This window comes from Cibotium barometz, chromosome 5 (assembly GCF_041138505.1).
Source record: "Cibotium barometz isolate CiBa-2024 chromosome 5, ASM4113850v1, whole genome shotgun sequence".
NCBI classification, from domain to species: Eukaryota; Viridiplantae; Streptophyta; class Polypodiopsida; order Cyatheales; family Cibotiaceae; genus Cibotium; species Cibotium barometz.
In genome coordinates, this window is record NC_141050.1 from 3,878,655 (window position 1) to 3,905,805 (window position 27,151).

The 27,151-nt window shown below is 46.0% G+C and overlaps 1 protein-coding gene across 14 annotated transcripts in view; it reads right to left on the reverse strand.

Moving 5' to 3' along the window:
- The window catches only part of LOC147637975 (uncharacterized), a 237,637-nt gene that overhangs the window by 75,268 nt on the left and 135,218 nt on the right, over nt 1–27,151 (reverse strand). For all 14 annotated transcript variants that reach the window (XM_086797152.1, XM_086797089.1, XM_086797184.1 and 11 more), the window contains one exon: nt 14,319–14,416. In XM_086797152.1, coding sequence (XP_086653278.1) covers nt 14,319–14,416 — 98 coding nt within the window. The remainder of the gene's footprint in view (nt 1–14,318; nt 14,417–27,151) is intronic.

Genomic DNA, 27,151 nt, shown 5'->3' on the forward strand with positions numbered 1-27,151 from the left:
CTTATAAGTGAGTTTTTGCCGCCCAAAACTTAATGGAGTGTGTAGCACTCACTTATAAATTACAGCTAATTCCTAAAGCTAGGTTTATAACCAATACTTACCACTTGTCACATGCCACATAACCATGTCAGCACACTGCTTTACACGCACGTTTCATGGGCGGGCGTCCCCTTACCCAGAACTACACATTGGTCAGGCAAGCATGAAAAGAGCATGCAATTTCAATTACAAGCAAGCACATAAAGATGCTATGCAATGCAACATTGGTAAGGACAATCCCCGTTCATGAAACTATACCAAAATAGGCGTGCTCTAGGCAAGTACACGAGGTATCAAACCCAATGGAACACCAATCCTCTAGGCATTTCCAGACATGTACACATAAGCACAAGTCCCAATGAAAAGCCACGTCCACAGTATCACATGAGTCGCATCAATCCCCGACATGCAACTGCCATGGACGTCAATCCAATGTACATACATAATCAAAAAACACAGGTGGACCAATTGGGTGGCCAAATGGTGATATCCCTCCCGGCTTCTAACATAGTTACCAAGAGTTTCACAAACGCGTGATTTGAAACGGGTTTAAGAAACGTTTCACAAGTTTCATATTTTTTTGAAACGGCAAAAAATGTTTTAAACAAAAATGCAAATATATATATATATATATATATATATATATATATATATATATATATATATATATAAAATATAGAATGTACAACAGTTCAAGAAATAAGTGTTTAGGCCTTAGCCTATTTCAGCAAGCAAAATACTCCAAAAACATGACTCATGAGAAAACACATTGGATTCATTATTATTCAATGTAAACAATGATTCAATGCTAGAAAACAGGAGCAGCTTCACGAAGCTTGTGAGGGTGGACAACAGTCGTGACTAGTCGGCCAACCGTACATAGGCAACAACAACGGGAGTCGGAACGGATGCACAGACAAGCTCCTCGAAACGTGTGCCACAAACAAAAAGTCGGCGCAAGCAATAAGACGTTTCTTTTTTTGGGAAAACAAATCAGATAAGAAACACATTTCATTCAACAAAACGTTTCATAACACAGTTTCAGGTCGTCCGAAATGAGTTCGAATCGCATCTGAACACAACAAGAAAGATCCGGGTTGCTTGCCACACATTTGTCCATGCATGATTTGATTTTCATGCCGTTTGGGCCACGGTTAGAAATTTCCGCCATTTGGCACGCTCGTGCATCTTTTTCGACAACCCGGATTCGGATAGTTAGAAGTTGAGGATCCGAGACCCCATCAGAGAATGGACCACACGTCCGTTTCATACCAACCAAAACGCGTTTCACTGCTACTATGGCTTCTAAACAGTTGTCTACAATTGAAAAGCATGCAAATAAGTGTGAAGAAAATGCGGGTAATATGTAAAGAACTCTTCATCTACCCATTTAGCATCAATGGGAAGATAGTTCTTAAACTTCACAAAGTAATGCTTGACAACTTTGCCTATAGCAAGCTTCCGTTCCTTCTGATACACAATCTGCTAAGGCTGCAAAATCTCCTCAAGGTCATCCACTTCTGGTGGATCCTAAGTGACCGGTTGACTGGGCTCCGGCCCTACATACTTGCGAAGGAGATTCGCATGAAAAGCAATCTGTATATGCCAATGACGAGATAATGTATTTTAATCATATGCTCAGGTTTGATGATCTTCTTGACCGGCAAGAAGTGAGCTTGCTTGCTAAACCTATCCACAAATGTCCAAATAGCATCATTACCATGTTGGGTCTGTGGCAAGTCTGTAATGAAATCCATTATAATACTTTCCCATCGCCGTTCTGAAGAAGCTCATATACCTGCTTCATGATCTCCTCTTTCTGGGATGCGTTCACACGATAGGCCGGCCTATTAGGCGGTGAGCTACCCGGCACAAAATGTTGGGTTTTATGCTGTGTATGCACCCAGGGGAGTGCTAGTGATCATCAGAAAGTTACTAGGGCACTTTTTACTTCAGTTAGTGGAGGTTTTTTCCCCCAGTTTAGCTTAGTTTCACTTATAGCGGTTTATAAGGGGTTTGGTCCACCTGGCACAGTTTATGGCCGGACCATGTGAACACACTTTAGGTCACATCTTTTATGTGGCTATTGTACTCCTTTCTATTATTATCAATACATGAGCAAACATGTTCCTCTCTCTCTCTCTCACGCCTCCTGTTGATGTGCCTTCCAAAACCCTAACCCTAACAACTCAACCTTACATTTTGGTATCAAAGCAGCTTCGCCTGCCCTGTCCGTACAGGCCCTCGCCATCAGCTGCCCGTACAGTCCCTCGCCATCAGCTGCTCGTACAGCTCGCCATCATCTACCCAATCCACAGACAGCCGTACAGTCCATACAGGCTTGCTATCTGTCCTGAGGAATGCTATTGAGCCCCTAAAGTATCAGGAACTTGTTGCTCTCTTGTTACAGGAAGAGCAAATCAAGAAGAACATGAACATGAACACAAGTGCTGAACAAGCATTTGTGACACGTCAAAAAGGGAAAGGCAAGATGCAGCCAAAGAGTTCAAATCAGAATTCAGGTGATGGTGGTTCATCTCAGGATACCAAGAAAGGTGATGGACAGCCCAAGAAGAAGGGCAAATGCCATTACTGTAAGAAGCCAGGTCACTACATCACAGAGTGTAGGAAGAGGATTGCCAAAGAGAAGGAGAAGGAGTGTGGGTTGTCTATAAAAGATACCTCTAAAGCTCCTCCGAAGACTGCTTCCTTTGTTGAAGACAGGGATTACTGTTTCTACACATGCAATTATGATGCCTCTTGGTCTTCACAGGCACTCAGTGTGACTGAGCATGCATGTACTTGGTATTTTGATAGTGGTGCTTCAAAGCATATTACATCTCGCAGGGATTTGTTTTGTAATGTATGCCCTGCCCCTCTTGGCAAGACCGTTCAGTGTGCCAATAATGCTTCATATCCAATTCATGGCATTGGGGAGATTCAGCTCAGAGCCATTGATGGCTCTATTCTTCGCCTTACAGATGCCTTATATGTACCAGGGATAAAGAAGAATCTGTTGTCCATTTCTTCTTAAGAAGAATCTGTTGTCCATTTCTTCTTTAGCACAGTGTGGTATGCAGGTCAACTTTGATGATGACAAATGCATGGTCAGAGACAAAGCTAATGCTTTCACCTTGATGCTTACTGGTACATTATGTCATGGACTCTATCAGTTGGATGCATTTCAGCCAGTGGATCAGTCTGCTTATCATGCATTCACTCTTACTCCAGCTATGGTTGATGCGGAGTTATGGCATGCTCGCATGGGGCATGTAAATTTTGGTAGTCTTATGCTTATGCAGCGACATAACATGTTGACAGACCTACCTCTTATGGAGAAGCCTCCAAATCACATATGTGAAGGATGTATTTTGGGAAAAATGCATCGGTTTTCCTTTCCACGTGATCAGGCTCTATGAGCAACTGCAAAGTTGCAGCTTATACACAGTGATCTTTGTGGTCCCATGCAGACGAAGTCATTACGAGGTTGCTTCTATTTTGCTACATTTATTGATGACTTCTCTCGTATATGCTGGGTCTATCCGTTGACACGGAAATCACAGGTATATGATGCATTTTTGGCCTTTGTAGCACTTGCTAAAACAAAGTCAGGATGCAAGGTTAAGACCCTCCGTTCTGACTGAGGGGGGGAATGTGTCACACATGTTGAATTCCTTTCTTGAGAGTAGAGGTATCAACCATCAGTATACGACTCCTTATACTCCACAGCAAAATGGGGTTGCAGAAAGGAAGAATCGGTCACTCATGGAGATGGCCAGATGTATGTTAAAGGCAAAGAAGCTACCACATGTCTTTTGGGTGGAAGCTGTTATGTGTGCTTGTCATATTTTGAATCGATGTCCCACAAAGGCATTGGTTTCCATTACTCCTTTTGAGGCTTGGCATGGCCGCAAGCCTTCGATATCACACTTTCCTACTTTTGGGTGTCTTGCATATGCACACATACCCAAAGAGTTGAGGAGGAAGTTGGATGATAAAGCCACAAAATGTATTTTTGTTTGGTACAGCCGTGAGAGCAAGGGCTACCAGTTATATGACCCACTGTCCAAGAAGATATTCACTAGTCGGGATGTGATTTTTGATGAAAAATCAGAAATATCCATGGCTAGTTATGATGCAAATCAGGCTGAAAATGATGTGTCTGAGGGTCTACTACCTATGGAGTTTCATTCCACACTTGGTGATGCAACCCATGAGGGTGCAGGGAAGCCAACTAATCATGAAGATGGTGCAGAAATTCAGCAGGAGATTGAGCCAGAAGTTGAGCCAAATATGGGGCAACATGCTCCACGGGTCAGACATATACCTAGATGGTATTTGAGGACATTATAGGACAGCCATCTAGAGGCTCCTCTTGCTGGAACATGATCATGAAGGGAAAGTATGCAGGCTGAAAAAGGCCTTGTATGGTTTGAAACAAGCTCCATGAGCTTGGTATGCAAAGATAGATGCTTTCCTGCTCACTCAAGGCTTTGTGAACAGTCCATCAGAAGCCACTTTGTATGTAAGAAAGAAGAGAAAGATCTGCTGGTCATCAGTCTTTATGTAGATGATCTTTTGCTCATGGGATCAAATGATGACAAAATTGCAGCTTTTAAAGAGATACTGCAACAGACATTTGCCATGTCTAATTTGGGGCTCGTACACTACTATTTGAGCATACAGTTTGTGCAGGATAACAGAGGCATTGGGTTGTTGCAATCTCGGTATGTTGCTAAACTTCTGGAGAAGTTCAAATTTCAGGATTGCAAGCCTATCAGCACTCCTATGGAGCCTGGGATGAAACTGTCACTACAAGATGACAGTATTTCCTTTGATGCCACTACATATGCTCAGGCTGTTGGGTGCCTTATTTACTTGTGTACTACACAGCCAGATATTCAGTATGCCGTATCTCAATTGAGCAGATTCATGCACAGCCCGCGATTGTCACATTGGCAAGCTGTGACGCCTGTGTTTAGGTATTTGCAGGGTACCTTGTCTCTTGGATTGCTTTATCCTGAGGGAGGTGACATGCAGCTATATGCTTACAGCGATTCAGATTGGGCTGGAGATTTTGATACCAGACATTCCACTAGTGGAAATTGTTTCTTTCTTGGCTCTTCATGTATTTCTTGGCTAAGCAAGAAACAGACCACAGTGGCCACTTCCTCTTGTGAGGCAGAGTACAGAGCAGCTTACACTACTACCGTTGAGTGTGTATGGCTACGTCGTCTTATGACTGATATGGATATTTCAGTGGACGAGCCTACACCTATCTATACTGATAGTCAGAGTGCCATTGCCGTGGCCAAGAATCCTGTGTTTCATGCTCACACGAAACACATTGAGATTCACTATCACTTTGTTCGGGAGAGACTCCAGGCAGGTGATATCAGTCTGATTTACTGCCCTACAGATCAGAATGTGGCAGACATCTTCACCAAGGCACTACCACGTCCGAAATTAGAAGCATTCCGCACTGCTTTGAATTTGTTTCCTTTTGGTGGATGATGTACAGATCACATATCACTCCAGGGGGGTTTGTTGGGTTTTATGCTGTGTATGCACCCAGGGGAGTGCTAGTGATCATCAGTAGGTTACTGGGGCACTTTTTACTTCAATTAGTGGAGGTTTTTTCCCCCAGTTTAGCTTAGTTTCACTTATAGTGGTTTATAAGTGGTTTGGTTCATCTGGCAGAGTTTATGGCCGGACCATGTGAAACCTTCTCTTCCTTTCCGCCTTGGTGACATGCATAAATGGCGACACCTCCAAAAGCACTTTCCAAAACTTTTGCACATATGCATTCACTGTTTCCCTCTCATTCTGCTTCACCCAATTCCACTTCATTGTTAGCTCATTCAATGCATTGGGAGGCAAGAATTGGACATAGAACCTCTCCTTGAACACTTCTCATGATCTAACAGGATTCAATGAGAGCTTCTCCGTGAGCCACCAATGGGCAGTAGTGCCTTTCATGAACATGCTTACATATCAAATCATGGATTTCTGAGTGAAACCCTCATCACTAAAAGCAATATCAAACGGGGCAATAAAAGCAAGTGCCTTTGATGCATCATATTCCCCATGATAGGTGTCAAACTTCACAGATTTGTCTCCGATTTTGAGGTCACGAGACTTTGATGCATTAGCCTTCATCTCAACATGTTTTCCCGCATGTTTGTCCATTGGGACAGCCCCTGACTGGCATCATTTTTGGAACAAAAGTGATGCATTAGGCATGGATACATGTGCCCTGTAAGCATGAGGCATGGCTGGCCCCTCAACACACATTGGTGCATTGTCACCCATAGCTTCTTCCTCACTCACGAGCCCACTCGAAGGCATGAGTGGCGTGAGATATACGCGGAATACCTGTACCAATAGAAAATTGCAATCCATGTTGCATGTGTTGTGCATGCACATTTTCAACCGGCAATGGCATTTGACATACATTTTGGCCACTGCCCTAAACATTGTATCCTTCATGAGCTACGTAGGATACTCCTGCATGGCGTGAAGTTGCCGATAGTTCCTCTCCAATAGCATGTGAATTCATCCTCTTAGACATAAGGTCTTGTTCAGACACCTATGGCGATACCAAGGCATGTGGGATGGTTGCCTTTTTCTGCATAGGCATCCTCGGTACAATCCAAGTATGCACGTGTTGCATCCCTGTACAATACCGTACGATATCGTACGGTACGAGTTTGGTTTTTTTCCCCCTCCAAAAAAAAAATTCCAAATGCTTAAAAAAATATAGAAACCCTGCTTAACGAAGACCCAAATGCCTACAATACTTCGCAACTTTCATGTCCACTCAGTATTCCATATAGGGTTGTTGAGAGACCTAAAAAATCTGGCAAGGTAGACTGGTAGTGTACACTTGATTGGTAGGATGAGAGAATCTTGCTACATCACTTGGAGATCCCTGGTATAGGTAGACTAGACAGTTAGATTCTCAAGTTATGTACGAGGGAGAGCATTTGGACATCGCCTAGAGAGGAGTCCCTAAACCTATCACCCTAGATGCACTGCTCGTATTTGTGCAAGGACGGTCCCTTAGTCATAAACGCTACACTGGGAGACCTTTGGTATTCCATCACCCATCCAAGTTCTTTTTTGGAGACAATCGGGAGATCCAACTGGGAGAGACACATATCCATGTTCTGGTTCCTCAAGCATTGTAGACTCCTCCCCTCCAACCTTCCCTCACATTCAAGCTTGAAGCTCCATAGGTTGTAAGTCTTTTAAAAAAAAACCATATTTCATCGTACGGTATCCGAAAATTTCATATTGTACCGAAAATTCCCGTACGGTATCGTATTTTCGTACTGTGACAACTATGGCATGATCCATATAAAATTCAGCTTTCTTGGCCTTCAAATGATCATGTTACAATGGATCCTCATGGTAGTAGAGCTTCAATTCTTCTTGTTGTGCTGCATAAAGACGAGCCTGCATACGAGTAAGTTCAACCCTTAAGTTTATGGACTCTTCTTCTTGCATTTTCTCTTTGCCACGGGACGGTTGTCCCACATGTTCATGTTCCCTAATGTGCACCACATGAGTTCTTGTTGTGCTGCATAAAGACGAGCCTGCATACGAGTAAGTTCAACCCTTAAGTTTATGGACTCTTCTTCTTGCATTTTCTCTTTGCCACGGGACGGTTGTCCCACATGTTCATGTTCCCTAATGTGCACCACATGAGTTTGCTCATCTTGTATAGCATTGGAAGCATGCATTTCATTGTCCCTGCCTCTTGTGTAAGTATCTCCAACATTCATTGTATGGCTGTCCATAGTGTTATTAGTGTAGAGATAGCTAGTGTTCGCATGACGTTCTTCACGATAGAAGTGAAAGAGAACAATATGCTCTGATACAAATGTGACTTGGTTGAACACAATTCTAATCAATACACTTAAATATACCAAGATTTAGTGGACAACATGCTCAATACAAGAAGTAATTTGCTGAATTGACAAGAGACACACAGTGAGCCAGAACGGCCGGCCCCTCCTTCAAATAAAGTATATTGATCTTGGGAGAATCAAGTACATAGTGTCATGGGCATTTCTCACCAAATTTCCATACCAAATTCCAATCCATATGGAAACAGTATTGCAAAGAATGTGGTTGTCGGTGTAGACTTGCAACTCACACTACCCTCTCAAGTACTTATGTTCCCTACCATCTGCTTTCTATTGTTCCACCAACACATGGTAGCAACAATCTGCAAGAGAGCACGCAGGACAAGAGAACACTACAAAGGGTATGCGAACATGGAGTCCGGTTCCTCCCTCCTGCTACTTACTTCCATATTTAAGCATCAAAGCTTACCAAATTGCAAGTAGAGTTGGTGACAGTGGAAGTCTTCGCGAGGGAAGCGTTCGGTGTGTTGAAATCCTTTGGGACAAAATTCTTCAAGATGATGAAGGGAACCCTAGGAAAGCTTCCCCTTTGGTTCAACTTGAGAAAGTAGGGCTGAAATTAGGGTTTTCGTTATAAAGACCGAAAATTACAGCAAAATTAGGGGTTGTTTTGCTAAATTTCAGTCATTGGGAGTGTGTGGAAGGGTGTACACCACCTAGAAATACTCTTCGAAGCTTAGAAAACACACTAGCAAGCTTGGATATGGAGTTAGGAAGAAAATGTAGAAAGTACAGCCAAAGAGGCCTCATGAAGGGGCACCTACTTCTAGAGAGAGGGAAGAGAGAGAGAGTCAGTTGTCCACTCTAGGTGTCAGGTGGTAGAGAGGACAAGGGGCTTGTGGTGCAAGCCAGAGCATAGACATGACTGGTTGCTCCCTTTGTACAAAGCGGATAAGGTCTGGGCGGTGGGCATTTTGTTTTGTCCACCTTAGGACATCAGTGTGTGCGAACACAGGGATGGTCATAACTCTTTTAAATTAGTGCTAATTCCTAACGCTAGGTTTATGACCTATACTTACCACATGTCACATGTCACATGCCACATAACCATGTCGACAGACTATTACACACGATTCACGGGCGGACGTACCCTTACCCGGAACTACACATTGGTCAGGCAAGCATGAAAACACCATGCAAATTCAATTGCAAGCAAGCACATAAAGATGCTATGCAATGCAACATTGGTAAGGGCAATCCCCGTTCATGAAACTATACCAAAATAGACGTGCTCCAGGCAACTACACGAGGTACGAGACCCAGTGGAAAACCAATCCTCCAGGCATTTCCGAGCATGAACACACAAGCACAAGTCCCAATGGAAAGACCAGTCCATAGTATCACACGAGTGGCATCAATCCCCGGCATATGCAACTGCCATGGACGTCAATCCAATGTACATACATAATCAGAAAACACACGGATGGACCAATTGGGTGGCCAAATGGTGACACTACTACCAACACCAAATGAATTATATATATGAAAATGAATAACCATATATTGTGATTTATTGTGATTCTATTTGGGATAGTTAAAATATATAGAGGCATACTTACTTGAGGCCCATATCCTCTTGCGTACTCCCATTCCTCTTATGTCCCAACTCTCCATCTTTTTCTGTCTTCTCTATTTCGTTGTCAAGCCATTTAATGCTACAATCTTTCGAAAGTAATGCAAAGTTAGGTGGAAATGGCAAGCATCTCGAACGCATCACAAGGAAAAAGTGCCTCAACTACTTAGTGTGTTCACACACGTGTTCACACACACCACTGCCCGTACAGTCTACATAACACATGATCGTTGAAAAGCCCAACAAGAGGTAATGTACCACATGGTGGCCAATAGAACTTGATTGGCCACCACGACCACTCTTCCTGCCAACTGATAGTCTAGATGTTCTTCAGCAAAGGTGCTTCCTCCGGATGCTTAGAAGGAGAGGAGCAATTCACTACTCTACGGATATATCAAGGCCCACCTAGCAACCGAAATAGCATATTACTGCACTTGGTGGAATCCATCGGAACTCGTCATCCGGACTCAGAGTCAGGCTAGATGTGCTGCTGACCAGAAACCACATCAATTGTGCCACTTGATCCGGCCCCTAGAGGCCAGGCAAAACTCCTCTATTATATCTACACAACGCATGATCGGTGAAAAGCCCAAGAATAGGTAATGTACCACATGGTGGCCAACAGAACTTGATTGGCCACCACCACCACTCTCCCTGCCAGTGATAGGCAAGCTGCTATTCAATAAAGGTGCTTCCTCTGGATGCTTAGAAGGAGGGGGGCAATTTGCTGCTCTATGGAAATATAAAGGCCCGCCTGGCAACCCAAATAGCATCTGCTGCAATTGGTGGAATCCATCAAACCTCGTCAAGCAAACACCAATCCAGATGGGTGTGGTACTGACCCAGAAACCACGTGAGGTGTGAAAGTTGATCCAGGCCCCCAAAGGCCAGGCAAAACTCCTGTATTCGTGTCGCAAAACGACGGAGGTTACCCTCTGAAAGTGCCTAGTGTGCAGCAGTGTCATCGGCAAACTCTATATCTAAAAGCTCCTCCATCGTGGGAATGGTAAGGGGCAAACCCAGAAGGCCCGTGGAGTTGGAGCAAGGAGTTCATGGCCTCCACCACAAAAAGAAACAAGATGCTTGTAACATGCAGCGGAAGTATTCGTAATTGAGGATCCTCTCACACAAATGCTCATACCGTCTTCTGTATCCTGAGTTTCGCGAGTTTAGCAATCCACTTTATGACTTCAAACTTTAAGAGATGAGAGAAATGAAATGAGATGGAAACTGTACACCGTATGAGGTCCTGAATTACCCACTCCAGGGCCCCCTATCTCGTTACCGGAATAGTATTTGCTTTATTACTTTGAAGAAAGATGACTTGGGACTTACGATAAGCCGAACGCAACATCTCTGAGGACCAAGACTCAGGCTGAACTGCACACGGCTGTAGAAGCACCAATGATGTCCAACCTCAAGCCTATGCACTCTTTCCAATGGATGTAGGAAGGCTACAAAGATGAGGCTGAGAGAAGGGGCTGATTGGGACTGTTCTAGGATATGTATGAATGCTGAAAATGAGTATGAATGCTGAGTTTTACCTTCACCAAGTAGCTTTAGCAAAACGATGCAAACAAGGATGCTGAAAACTGTATGGATACTGAAAACGCAAGGTACTCTGTAGGGCTGAATGCTGTAGATGTTGCGTTTTGCTGAATGCAGGCTGAATGCTCCAGCGTTGATGCTCCTATATGGCGATGGATGAAACGTTGATGGATGATGTGCTGAATTCTCCAATTGCTTTTGCTCCTTGTGCTGAAGGCTCCAAGCGTCGAGGTCTTCAAGGCTGAATAATGATATGAATGATGAATGAATGATATGCTCAACTATTTATATGGACACTTGATGGTGGTCAGCTGGCTACAGAGCTGGCCGACTGCATCTTGTCCTGCATAAATGGATAAATAATGTAAAAATGCTCATTAAATGCTATAAATGATGGGAAAAATACTGGATAAATCCTAATAGATGATAGATGTTATTTGAAGGCTTCTGCGATGGTTTATATGCAATGGATGAATGCTATGCATTATGCAGAGTGCTTTCTAATGCAAACCCTAAGGCTTGGCTTCTATTGATTCTACATGCATGAATGCAGCTCTTCAATTGGGTTAAGGGACTTGGACGGACTGACTGCCTGTCTAAGACTGAGAATGACCTATGTAGCTCATGCTTGACTTATCCTAGACTGAGGATTACAATGGGGTCACGGCTTACGACAAATATCATCCTAAAAGAGTACTAATAATGTACAATGTTGCACTAATGATGATGAGCCATCTTGTCACCATGCACTTAAGTGCAAAGTGCATGTAACAATGCTCAGAAGCAGAGAGGCAATCTGCTGCTCTACGGGAACTCGTCAATCAGACACCAAGTGTGGCTGGGATGCTGCGCTGACCCAGAAACCACACGACTTGTGTCAATTGATCCAGGCCCCAAAGGCCAGGCAAAACTCCTCTATTGCTGCAGCAAAACGATGGAGGTTACCCTCCAAACCTGTCTAGCATGCAGCGGTGTCATTGGCAAACTCTGTATCTAGAAGCTCCTCTATGGTAGAGGAAGGAGCTCATGGCTTCCGCCTAAAAAAGAAACCGTATTTTGCCACATACGTGCTCAAAATCCTTTGGAAGGACTCAAAATCCTTCGGATGGGACTCACAATCCTTCGCGTCTCACTCTTATGTTATACCCCAGGTATTCAATCAGGAACAAAAAAAGCTTGCCTGCCAGCCAAGAAACTGCCATGAATATCGAGAACAGACAGAGAAGAGCAACAGAATATAAGTACAATTTACGCGGCAGATCTATTTACCACCCAATTCCGAGGAAGGGGGGTAGCAAGCATCCCTGGGGCACTGAGCGGGAGACAGCAAAGCGCTCACCGCGCGCCCCTGAGTAAAACCTGGCTGTTAGCTCCAGAATAGACAGCGGATACCCCCCAAATCCACGAGACCAGAGAAGCCCAGGCGAACCATAGTCCCTCCTCCAAGAAGGCCCAATACACCTTGTCACAAGCCACCTCAAAATCAGGCAGCAATATTGCCATGTCCTCTCCTTGAAGCCGTCAAAGTAGCCTCCTAAGAAGTGAAGATGTTATCCGGGATACTCCGATCCCGGATGAAGCTTGTCTAAGTGGAGTGGATCAGAGTCGGGAGGTGAGGCTGGAGGCAGAGACTGATCACCTTGTGGAGGATCATACAGGTTGTCCCTAGGAGGGTGATCCATCACCCATGTCCAATCTCTAAGTGATCACCACCTTCCTTCCGGATCAGACAAATGAGACCCTAAAGCGCTCGGGAAGCAAGAGCTGGTCTACATGGCCTTGTTGATAGTCAACTTTCATGAGATCCCAATGACGAAGGAAGATGGAAACTTGGAGGGCCATCCTATCCAGAACACTTCCGGTGAGGTAGTGCCAAAAAATCCAGCAAAAAGAGGGATCTAGGAGCGTCCATAGGGAGTGTTAAACACATTATGCATACCTCTATGCATGAAATCCAAATATGATAAAAGTAACACTTTTACATTAAAATAATAATCTTTTATGCGGCCTTCTCCCTGTGCGAAGAGTCACGGTCAGCTGTGAGAAGAGAGCTGTAATATGTGGAAGCCACCTCCCTGACTTGCTGAGGATCCGAGGCTATGGAACCATCCAGCCTCTGAAGAGCCCACAACCCCTCCCAGCAGAAGTGGGAGCCTGATGTCCTTTAAGGTTTGAACCCTCAGTATGATTAAACCTTGCTCTTAATAGATAAATTTTCACGAAACCTGTCATGCAAACTGCCGATGAACTTCACAAATTCAGAACCTGCCTCATGATGATGCCGATCTTCTAACCATCAACACCACCACAGAACACACAAAGGAGTTGTTCCCTCTATCCTTTCAAGATCAACAACGCAGCTGACGAACAGCCCAACCTCTTCTGGACAGTGATGATGATGACGATCTTCTAACCATCAACACCACCACAAAGAACACACAAATGCATTGTTGCTCCCTCTCAATCATCGATGCAGCTAACGAACAGCCCAACCTCTTCTGGACAGTGATGATGACCAGCTCATGGTGCACCCATCTTTTGGCCCAACCTTATAGCTATCTTCAGGCCCAGCATGTTTCGAGCCTGGCCTGCTGGTTTCTCTTACTATTTTCCATGTCTATCCAATGTAGTATCTAATGCTTCCCAGATATACGATTGCTGATACTAGGAAGTTGGAGAACAGCTTCTTAACTGTACTTGAAATGCCTGAAAGCACTCTTGTTATATGGCCAATGATAAACGAGCCTCCCATGTGCCAATAATTTTGAGCTAAGTTTCTCCACCCAAGTAAGAAAATAAATTCACTTCCCTCAGTTATTATTCCATCGTAGATGATGACTCACTAGGCAACATTAGATGCGTTGTTTAACACAAGGACTTTGGTGGTCTTGACAAGACCCAAAAAAAAAAAAAAAGGAGGCATTTCTTCTTTTGAATAAAGTGAACCTCTATTCAGTGGGCACTTGCCAGATAACCCTCGTGAAAAAGCCAGTATAGCAAAAAGTAACATTTTTTATGCCAATCGTATTAAAGCCCATCCACAAAGGGCCAATACAGCCTTCTACTTGCAATTGCCTAGCCTTAAAATATAAACGCAATTTAAAAAAGACAATTCTAGACAGTACGTACCTAGTACTCACATGATTCTAGGTGATTGCCATCCTTTTGTGCACTACGAAAGGGAAATTGTAAGGTTACAGAAGCCAGAATGAATAAATAAAAAATACCTTCAAACGATGAGTGCCAAGTGGGGGGTGTAGTTCTCCATAAGTTGTAGGTAGAACCCTCTCATCAGCTGAAACATTGAGCCACTCCAACAAGTCTCCTAAGAAGCAGGAGAAAAGACCAGCACACTCCTGTTTAATTCAGATTCCAGAACCGCTAATTCGAGAAAGTTTGGAGATGTAAAAATTCAACTCGAAATAAAACATATTATTATACCAGACATTTAGAGTAAATAACATTGTTGTCAAATGACATGATAGGATAATAAAAGCACAACACTTGACGCCACTATTATCGAGAGATCAAGAATGAAAGAATGTCACATATAGCATTATTCTCTTGAATGTATACTGAATAGTAAAAGTGTCTTCATAGTGCAACCAGGATTTGGTCCACTCTTTAATAGGAACGCCCACAAGGTTTCACTCTCTGTTTCGTGAGGGATTTGGCCCACTCTCCAGGAATGTTGACTTCCCGGACCAGCATTGCCTGGGCCTCGTCCTGCTTGAGCTCCACACACACAGGGACACTTTCTTGAGAGAGCTTCGGCCCCAACCACCCCGCCCCCTCCCTCGCCAGCCACCCATCACCAATTTCTTCCAGACCTAGGCAGAGGAGGACACCGATACGATGGATCTTGTGGACCCACCTCGAGCTGCTCCGGACCCACCTTGCCTGAGAGGAGTTACCTTGGACTGGGCCTCTACACTCCAACGTCCACGATGCCCCCAGCCCTCGGCCACGATCCCCTCATCAGCTCGAGATTAAGGACATGCTCCACCGCCATAGAGCTACCTTTCCATGTGACATAGCTGAGGGAGACATCGCGGCCAGACTCATTAGCCCCATGCTTGATATTCAGGAGAGTGGTATACCATCTATTGGGGGCTCATGCTGCTCTCATGTTTCTATGTTCCTAGTAATCCATGATAAGTTTCCATGGACAGTTTTGTATCACCCCAATGAGATAGCTATGTTTATGTTTTGTTTCTGTTTTATTTTCCATTCCTTGATGAGATATGCCATGGACATTATTGTATCATTTTGATCTCATGAGCCCATTGGGTCTTTAGTAGACGCTTAATATCTCTCTCTCTCTCTCTCTCTCTCTCTCTCTCTCTCTCTCTCTCTCTCTCTAAGCCCACCTAGCCCTGGAGTCCTCGAGACAGTTGACACTTGAGGGAGATACAGAGTGCTCGTATGCACAGGTAGCCAGTTGGTTTGGCATGCACGGTATGCAAATGGAGGCACTCCCCCCCTTCCAGTACAGCATAGAGGCCCCGTCATTTGCTCTCAGCCGCACAGTGCGGAACAGGGTTATCAAGGACATTGTCAGACTGGATACTCAGAGGACATGGAGTTCACCTAGTCGTCCACTGGGGACGAAGATGGCCTTCTACAGAGATCACCTCCTATGCCTGACAGAGGATGGGTTTATCATCCGTCCACGCTACATGGACATACACCTATCCTTTGGGGTGAGATGTGCGATCGGCCAGATCTGCACCTCATCCCACCAGCTGAGAGTGGAGACTGTCAGATATGGGCCTAGGGCGGCCGCACCAGAGGAGGACAGAATATGCCAGCTCTGTCACACAAAGCCCGAGACCAGAGGATCATTACATATGCCGATACCCTATATACTATGAGAGTCCAGGGAGGTCCCACTGCCTCTTCCGAGCTAGGTTCGGACCACTTTCCAGATCATGGACTTCCCGAATCAGAGATGCATGGGAATTTTTCTTCTAGAGTTCCATAGACAACACAGGGAGTCCTTAGTGAGATCCAGATCAATTGTACTTGGTCGAGAATCAGCACAAAGAGCTCTCACCGACTTCTTCCATACCAGCACTCCGAGGGCCGATCCACCCATCATACCTAGACCACAAGCTAGTGCAGGAAATCGGCCGAGAGGTGTGACACTCGACAGAGCCACTGAGTTATGCAAAGCTCGACGCCCCAAACCCCATGGCCCTCGCCCACGGCCATGCCACCATAGGAGGATTTGGGCCATCATCTCCCATCATCGCAAGACCTTCTCGTGCCAGCACAGTTTTACCACCTTGAGGACCATGTCATAGCAACCCATGAGGGATGTATTAGGGTGATATGAGAGCTCTCTGCTCATGTACCTAGATCAGATTTTATAGTTCTAGATTTTTGTTATCTTTCTTTATTACTATTTTGTACCCAGGATGATGTACCTCATGGATATGATGTAACCTTTTGGTCTCATAGGTCATTTTGGCCTTTTGAAGACGTTAAAACAACTTTCTTTCTCTCTCTCATCTCCCATCATCGCAAGACCACCTCACGCCATCTCAATTTTACCACCTTAAGCACCATGTCACAGCGGCCCATGAGGGATGTATTAGGGTGATATGAGAGCTCTCTGCTCATGTACCTAGATCAGATTTTATAGTTCTAGATTTTTGTTATCTTTCTTTATTACTATTTTGTACCCAGGATACAGGATAATGTACCTCATGGATATGATGTAACCTTTTGGTCTCATAGGTCATTTGGCCTTTTGAAGACTAATAATACAACTCTCTGTCTCTCTCTCTCATGTCCATGAATCACTCACATTATTTATTCATAGACAGATTGTCTAAGAGTTTAAATAACTCCATTTTATCACATATTCATGCTTCGGGCTATCATCAAGCATGCCAAGGCAAATGGCCGCCGACAATACTACTACTTTGTGGACTTCCGCAAAGCTTTTGATACAGTGCCCGTAAGAACTATCTAAGGAGGTCTCTAGCACCATCAAAGTGGAGCAAGGATGCCCACTATCGCCGACCATCTTCGGACTTTACATAGATGAGATCTCAGACTTCATTGACAGAACTAAAGGCGGAGGGGCTTTTCTAGGAGGTATTCTCGTATCCATCCTTTTATATGCTCATGATATTGTACTCATTGCAGATTCTGTGGAGGGACTACAGAAGCACATGGATACTTTAAAGAATTTGTGCACACAAAGAGGGCTCTCAATCAACCTTGGGAAAACCAAGGCTATGGTGTTCCACACCTCCTACCCAGTTGGAAGCCATACAGAGATCACTTACATGGGAAGGAGGGTTGAGGTGGTGCATTCATATGTCTATCTCAGATCTACTTTCACTAGTCCACGTTTCACTATGAGACAAGTAGCAGAGGATAGACTCAATAGAGGATATGCAGCTCTAGCCTATTGGAGAGGTAGTATTTCCAAGCAAATTTTCAAGAGCCGAGGACGAAGGGTTGGCTTTTTGACACCCTAGTCACCCCGGCACTTATGTATGCAACTCCCTTCTGAGCACCAAATTTATCCTCGGCAGATTGGCAGAGCATAGAGAGTCCTCAAATCATGATGCTATCACGGATGATACGCAACAAGCCATCTGTTCCCCACGAGATCATCCAGGCGGAGTTAACTGTGGCTCCTATGTTCATGGAGGCCCTATTCTAGACAATCACTTATATACAGAGGGTGAGGGAGATGGATCCAGTTCAACTCCCCTAACTCGCACTACAGTCACCACAGCAGATAGCGGCCGGAGGAGAGCATTCATCTTGGTATGGCAGAGTACTCACCTAGGTTCAGGCACATAGGTTACAGATGGACCGGCTCCCTCCATTTCAATATGATCCAAATTCTCCATACATTAGGCTTACAAATGAGGACAGGAACCGGGTGATCCGATATGATCTACTAGGGCTATACACACGTAACACACGGATCACACCGGTACGCCCATTGCCTACCAAGATACAGTACTACAAAGATCATTTCTTGAGATTCATAGTAGATTGTTTCATACAGAGAGTTATCTTGATGCCTTCATGTCCCATGCTATGAGGATAGTCATCGGCCAGCTTAGGGTATCATCCCATAGACTAAGGATAGAGAGGCAGAGAGAGGACAGGACATATAGACTCTGTCAGACATGAGTTTACTTGGAGAAGCACGATGATTGTCAGTGCCTAGTCTACTATGAGATCAGAGGGAGATTTCACTGTCTATTCTGAGAGGGCTATGGACCCTTATCCCGGATCATGAAGTACCCAAATGAGAGGTGGCTTGCACTCTTCCTCTTGCAACGCAACTGACATAGAGAGTCACTACTCAGAGATCCTCGCCCCCAACAGCCCACCTCTCACCTTACCATCACCAATTTTTTCCAGCCTACAGGGATGAACAGAGCCCATCACAGTGGAAACAGGAGCCTATACCACAGTGCCCCTACACAGCAGGCCAATGGTAGTCGCATCAGATCGGGCATGCACACTCCACAGAGCTAGACGCCCTTGTCCCGTCAGATCCCCAGGTCATCAGCCCCGGATTCACGATATCTTGGCACGACATCGAGCAGCCTCATCCTCACAACAGACTATCAACATCTCTCGTCTTCTTGTATCACCAATGATGAACATCCTCGATGGGCCCTTGCCTGACATACAGGGTAAATTGACTGTTTTTATTCAGCTCTTTCATATCCCATCACTCATTGACTATTTTTATTCAAATACGACACGGGGCAATATAGCACTGTATGAGTCAGTCACAAGGGCATATCACAAGAAATCTCTCAAAAAATTGGGATGAAATAGGGATGCTCTCTCTCTCCCCGACACTATTTGTGCTTTTCATAGATTTACATAGATGAGATAACCAGTGTCAATGATAGTTTGGGAGGGGCAGGTTCTCCACTTCGCGCACATCCTAGTCCACATCTCAGATTCAGCCAAGGGGCTAGAAAGACATCTTGCTGCATTACATGTGTTTTATGAGCAGTGCGACCTTACAGTGAACCTTGTGATGATTTTCAATACCTCGCACGCATGACCCAATGGCTTTAAGAAATCACTTTACATAGACAGTGGATTCTGTGGATATAGTCGCTATCAAAAGTAAAGCTCCAAACTGTGCACGAATAACAGAATGAGACATTGATGGTATGCTTCGGATCACGCGGGAAAACATAAGTTGGAGTCTCAATCCTCGGCCAATACTCCTCCCCAAGATCTGGTTCCCAAAAGGAGGTCCTATATATCATTGCAGGAGTCACTATGCTGTCAAATAACCAACCCTTAGTACTGGCTGTCTGGAAGCACTGTCTCTTAACAAGGGCCAAGGCTGCATAACCCCTCAGCAACCTTGCTTGGGCTACCAGGCGTGAAAAAAATCCGGCCAGCAAAGGTAGCCCCCAGATAAAGATAATATTACCCATACTGCCTATACAGCCTGGAAAAGGGGTTTACATAGACCACCACCCTTCCAATACAGCGCAGATGGACTTCCTCTTCATCTCACTCATCAGGATGTTAACCGACTTACTGATTCTAATCTCCTTGGCCTCTACATGGTTCACGTATCCAGATGTACCCAAAGATGTAGTTTTACTGAGATCACTTCTTGTGGATCACAGCAGGTGGGCTTATCCAGAGGGTTGGATATCTGCATAAAAACACGTCACATGCCATGCAGATCACAATTTGGCAGATTCAAGTCTCGTCTCACTACTTTAGATTGGAGATGGCCAAAGCAGAGGGCAATGCCAACGAGGACCAGCAGATCTCCCAACTTTGCTTTATGGAAGTCAAGACGCAAGAACATTATATCTACACATGCCTAGTCCCTTGACCTCACTCATCAGGATGTTAAACGGGCACATTTGTTCAGATCTCTGAGGCCTGCATACTAACACTACATGATTTGTGTCTCCATAGATTACCATGAAGATGCGGATCATAGTGGATGACTTTACCTAAGGACTTGGATATCTTAGCAGACATGGCACATGCCATGACTCAATATTTTCTTTTCCCAAGAAAAAGATCCTTCAATTATATCTACACATGCCTAGTCCCTTGACCTCACTCATCAGGATGTTAAACGGGCACATTTGTTCAGATCTCTGAGGCCTGCATACTAACACTACATGATTTGTGTCTCCATACATTACCATGAAGACCAGCTGCTCTATTTGTTGCCTCATCAATAGCTAAGAACTGAATAACATTCTTTGGTCCAACTTTCTCAATACCTTCGGCCCACTCTTCCACAAGCTGATCTACAGTTTTTCTAGTCCCAGAAGCATCATGCGAGAAAATGAATTGCATTCTTCCTCGAGAATAAGCAACCATGCCATGAATGGACCTTTTTCGAGTGTCACTCCAGCCATCTACAATAAGTGACACACCATTCTTTGCCCAACTTTCATGCACACACTCTAAAGCACATTCAATTGCAGCTTTCTCCTTTTGCAACAAGGTGGTCGTAGTGTCTCATACGAAGGAGGCTTGTATGTTGGGCCATACCGTGCAATCTCCTGGGCCATTTCAATGAAAAATGGACACCTGGCAACATTGAATGCTACATGATCATGATAAAAGAACCTTGCAACAGCTGCATCTACCCTCTCTTTCTTGCGGGGATCCCAAGCTGCCTTCAAGGTTTGCTGCTTGCCGGAGCTTGCACCCATAGGTTGCGAATCTTGGGAAAATGCAAAGCTTCCAAGTCCTCCATACTGTTGTCCATCTCCCAAGTGTACATCTTCCCCATGTCTACTGAAGTAAGATGCATCAATTTCCGGTTTCTTTCATGCACATGCTTTCTCCTCTTCACTTGGGTACTTTGCCAAAAGCGCTCTACGCATTTCAGGTGTTGTCCCTGGGCATTTGTTCACTTGTGCTTTTTCATTGTTTACATGGCATAAATGTGCTCTCACACGGTTTGATCCTCCTGACTTCTCTTTGTTACATTGCTTGCATTTCCATCGTGTTGCACCTTCCTTTGATAAATACCTTTCTAGCCTTTCAACTTCGTCCCACCAAGTAGGCATTCGAAGCCGATCGCTTTGAACCCGAGTAAGCCATGATTTCTGCAAATTCAGGCAAAAAGTTGAATAGACTTTCAAAGTTAACCATTACAAAGAAATGAGTCCTTTTTCTGTCTATTGTTTATTGGGGAGAGACTGTGCACTATGCAGTCCAAACTGTGAAGTTTGAACAGTAAAATAGGCAATTTTTAAAAGACCAAAAGTTCAAACTTCAAACAAAGAAAGAGAGAGAAAGAGAAGAAAGAGAAAAGCTTGCTGCCTTGCCTTGTAAAGATGTAAACTGTTGAACTTGAGTCTTGATCACTCTGTTGCACAAGGCCCAGGCAGGTTGCAGTGTGTAGACTGTAGTGTACAGTCACCAATGTACACCGTACACGACAACTTGCCAAGGCTGAGGGCCTGGACTCTAGAGGCAGGGGCGACTCAGGGGTTAGGACTGGCTGGCACCTGCAACAGGCTGCATTGTGCAGGTCGGCTAGACATACTGCATGGTACACAGCAGTACGAGGCCCGAGCAGGCAAGCGACAGCAGTACGAGGCCCGGGCAGGCAGGCGACAACAGTACGCATGTCGGCGGCAGCAATACGGGCAGCCTGCAAGTTCGGGCGAGAACTTCAGAAAAGCGGCAGACGAAGCTGTTCGGGCAGTATTCTTTTTTAAAAAAACTCCACATCATCGTTCCCACGTGGGGGAACGGCAACCCAACGTTCCGTTCGGCGTTCCACAAGCGTTCCCTGGCATTCCACAGCTGTTCCGCCACCTGGACGTTCTTGAGAGCCGTTTCCATCGTTCCCTTCATGTTGGCCATGGAAAGTGTTCCAGCGTTCCCCATGGGGGGGAACAGGGTTCCCCTGCTACTATGCCAGCAGCTCCTACGTCGGGAGGGGAAGGAGAGAAAACTACTCATGGCCTCAACGACAAATAGAAAGAGGTACAGTGCAAGAGGACAGAGCGGCAAAGGGAGAATCTGTCGCCTCAGGCTCCCTGAATGAGAACCTGGCTGTGAGATACTGAATAAAGTTCGAGACTCCACAAATCCACTCCATGGGGAATCCCATCCGACAACACATAGTGCCCTCCAGAAAGCTCAAATCCACCCTATCATAAGCTTTCTCAAAGTCTAGGAGTAGCAAAATGAGGTCCTGCTGTCGCATCTTGGCCGAAGCAGTCGCCTCCCAAAAGGTAAAGATGTTGTTCAGACTGCTCCGATCCTGAACAAAACCAGTCTTGAGTGTCATGGATCAAGTCTCGGAGAAAAGGCTGAAGTCACCTGCTTTGGGTTTTGAGAAAGGCCATGCTGCAATACTAGAAATAATCTCCCAACTGCTGTCAATCCTCTGTTTGAACTTTGAACTTTGAACTTTGGGTCTTGAGAAAGGCTTAAGGGAGGGAGGGAAAGAATGAGGGAGAGAGTATGTGTGAGAGGGGCTGCCTTGGGCCCTTAAAGCCCGCGTCTAAAGACTCAAACCAGCATTTTGTTTTTTTTTGTGGACGCCTCAATCAAGCAGTCGTACGCCTCAAGCGCCTCGTACACCTCGAACTGTTGGCACGCCTCGTAACAACTATGATCTCTGTGTGAGGCGGAACTACCGGCATTGTCCTCCACTAGAAGAGTCTTGGGCACGGGCTTAGACGAAGAATAGTTCCAATCTGTCCTGGTGCAAAGTCACACCAAGTGGGCGTGGATCTTGCCCTCAATGTACTACCACTCTGCCCGAGCGTAAGAGTATGCATACTCCATGCTCCATCGATCATGATGGAGATATCTATAAGAAGGGGGAAGAGGTACTGCGAGAGAGGTATGCATGAACACAAAAACCAACACCTCTAGCCTGTAGGTCACCATCTCCCCTCTATGATCTCTTTGGGCTGATCCACCAAGCTATATCTTGGCCAGAGGCCAGAGGCCAGAGATGAGTAAGAACGTCGGTGATGCGGAGATCCTGCAAATGATGTGATAGCTCAACTTCCTGATCCCGAATGGTAGCAACCACCAACTCTGGATCATCGCGCCATTGTCTCGCGTAGAGGATCTGGAGTGGTGGAAGACCCCACACACGCGAATAGGGGCTACAGTCTCCTGAAACTTGTATGCTCCTTCCGTCGGAAGACACCGGAAAAAACTATAATCCTCAGGCTTCCCCAAGATCCTAGGGGGCCCGCCTGGACACTCAGGTGGGAGAGCCCTCACTGGTGAGGCCACAATGGTCATCTCCACCCGCTCTGAGAAGCGATGAATCAGGCGACGAACAGAACTCGCCGGCTGTCTCCTCTCCGGATCAAGGGCTGCATGGGGCCGACGGAAATGCTCTGGAGAGGCAGAGGGGAGAGAGGGGGGGGGGGGGAAGGCAAGAATAGTCCACTGGCTGCATAATGCGGTCGCCCCAAAGGCTAGGAATAGATATCAAATGAGGCACAGAATCCAGCAAGCAACACAAATGCGGAGAGATGAAATCCCGGTTGCTCGTGCGAGAGCCGAGGCAACGGTGGCGGGGGATTCCATCACTCTCCCGATGGAAACACCAATCACCATGAGAAGAAGGTATTCCTCCCTAAGGCCAAGAAAGCAAACTGTCACGGGAAAGCCTGAAACTCTAGCTAATGGGTCGGATGCCGGGTCGAAGCAATGCTACCACCATGCAAAGACGGCCTGGGCCGTACGCAGTGCAACGAGGCTCAGCTGCATGACAAGATCAGACGCCGCTGGTGAGTCGAACTAAACATGATAGTAGCCGTGCCCCAAAGGATGAATATCTGTGATCTGTGCATGCGCACCTAGGAGGCTAGCCTGAAGAAGATCTCTGAGTTGGCCACGCATGCAGGCTATTGACAATCATGCGTACCAAAGTGGAGGCCTCTAGGGATGCGACAATCGTAGCGAGAAGCTACAAGTCCGCTACAAAAAACGAAGGCAAGTAACAGCGACGTGGCGAGGAGGGAGAAAGGGGGCGATGGCGAAGGCGACGGCGACGGTGACGGCCGACGGGCCCAGGCTTGGGGGGGTTTCACTGCTCACGCTCGACTGACATGCCATGACTCAATATTCTCGTGGAATCATTGCACTTCTCTCGCTCTCTCGCATGCTAATGACATTGTGCTTATTGGAGAGTCTCGAGAGGCATCTTGATACATTACAGGACTTTTGTGCACAGCGGGATCTCACTGTAAACCTTGGAAAAACCAAGGTTATGGTCTTCAACACATCCCCTCTTTTCACATCTCGACTGAGTTTAACGTACATGGACAGCCCAATGGAGATTGCACACTCATATGTGCACTTGGGAGTCATTTTTATAGGACCGGTCTTCTCAATGAGCTATGCTGCAGAGGCTAGATTACTGCGAGGGTATCCTTCTCTTGCTCTCATGGAGAGACAGTGCTTCCAGGCCCACTTTAAGGAGCCAAGGACCAAGATGTGGCTATTTGACACCTTGGTCACTCCCGGCATTGATGTATGGAGCACCCTTCTCGGCACCAGATCTTACAACGGCCAAATGGCCAAGGATAGAGAAGCCTGAGGTCATGATGCTCTCCCATATGATACGCAGCAAACCATCGGTCCAACATGATATTATCCTCGCAGAGTTTGGTAGTAGAGGCACTCTTCCACACAGTCACATTCACAAGATCCCTACAATGGCCCCTTGGAGACTCTCGAGGCTCGCCCTACAGTCCTCCCAACAGCTAGCAGCAGCAGCAGATGTGGGCACAAATCATGGTATAGCCGAGTATGCACTTGGTTCACGAGGTAGGGACTCAGGATGGATCGCCTCCCCCCCACTCCAATATGACCCGGACTCCCCATTCATCAGGCTCTCTCAGGATGACAGGAACCGGTTGATCACATATGATTTATTGGGACTATACACACAGGATACATGGATCACAACACATGAGCCACTCTTCACACAAACAGCAATACTACATGGATACTTTCATGAAGCTTATAGAGGATGGTTTTGTACTGAGGGCCGGATATCTTCACATATACATGTCACATGCCATGCGGATTGCAGTGGGCCAGTTGCAGGTGTCACCATACCGCTTGAGGATAGGGACAGGCAAAGCGATGCAAATACTTGGTGAGGAGAGGATATGCACTATGTGCCAATACAAGGTCAAGTCAGAGGAGAAATTCATATGCAGATGCACCCAAATTATGAGATTCAAGGGACGTTCCACTGTCTCTTGAGAGAGGGGTTTGGACACTTATCAAGGATCATGGATTACCCGGATCAGCAGTGCCTGGGCCTCTTCCTACTAGAGCTTCATCGCCACAAAGACTCATTGGTTAGGGAGTCAAGACCCCATGGGAGACATCCACCCCGGCCCGAGGCACCATCACTCAGTTCTTCCGACCACGAGAGGACGCCCCACCAGCCATGGATGACATCCCACAACCTCATTGAGCCACACATTCTCGAGTGCCTGACCCCCCGCCAAACACCACTCTAGTGTGACTCTAGACCCGACCACCACACTACCGCGAGCCCGACACCTCAAACTCCCTAGACCTCGCCAACAACACAGACATCAGCCTCAACTTGAGATCTTGGAGAGGCACGAAACCACCTTCCCACGCCTAGCGGATTTGCAGAGCCTTCTACAGGCTAGCCCCATGCTCGATATCTTTGATGCCCCCTCCCACTACTGGGGGGTTAGCTCCATAGCGTGTATGATGACGATGGTCCCACTTTGTATCATATGGCTCGGATTTGACATTCCGAGCTCATAGCTTCAATATTTGTTTTCTTTTGTACCATGATGAGATTACATGGACACTATTGTATCACATTTGGTCTCATCATAGACCCACAAGATCTTTTGAAGAAGTTTAATATAACTCTCTCTCTCAGGATGGCAATATGGAACTGCAATGGCATCCTGTGGTCGAATCCAGGAGGCTTGAGCGAGATTCTCACAGGCAGGGATGTCATGTTTGGACTCCCCTTTTCTCCGGCTGTCTCACGAGGATACCAACTAGGTTATCCGGTTAGATCTTCTCAGCCTTTACACACATAGCACATGGATCACACCTAAGAAGCTCCCCACAAAGATGCACTTCTACAGAGATCACTTCCTCACACTCACTGAGGATGGATTCATCCAACAGCCGGGCTACTTGAGTGTCCACATGTCCCATGCCATGTGGATTCGGATTGGTCAGATACGAGTTTCATCCCACTGCCTCAGAGTGGAGACAGGTAGAACTAAGCACATCTTCAGAGCCGGGAAGCTCATACGGAGACCCAGAGTGGAGAGGATCTGCCGACTATGCCACACATAGGTTGTAATGCCGCTACCTAGTAAGTATACTATGGGATCCGCGGGAGGTGTCACTGTCTATTTCGTGAGGGATTCGATCCTCTTCAAGATCATTGACTTCCAGGACCAGGGTTGCCTGGGCCTCTTCCTGCTTGAGCTCCGCAGCCACAAGGACACCTTCTTGAGAGAGCCTAGGCACCAACAACCCCGCCCCCTCCCTCGCCAACCAACCATCACCAGTTTTTACTGGACCTAGGAGGTGGAGGACACCGACATAGTGGATCTTGTGGACCCTCCACAAGCTGCTCTAGAGCTACCTCGCCCGAGAGGAGTTACCTCGGACCGAGCCTCTGCACTCTAGCGTGCCCAACACCCTCGACCCCCCCGTCGGCCACGATCACCTCATTAGCTCCAGATCTAGGACATGCTCCACCGCCATCGAGCTACCTTTCCACATGACATAGCTAAGGGCACCTCTCGGCCATACTCATCAGCCCCATGCTTGATATTTCGGAGAGTGGTATACCATCTACTCGGAGCTGATGTTGCTCTCATGTTTCTATGTTCTTAGTATTCCATGATGAGTTTCCATGGACAGTTTTGTATCACCCCAGTGAGATAGCTATGTTTATGTTTTCTTTCTGTTTTATTTTTCATTCCATGATGAGATATGCCATGGACATTATTGTATCACTTTGGTCTCATAGGCCCATCGGGTCTTTAGTAGACGCTTAATATCT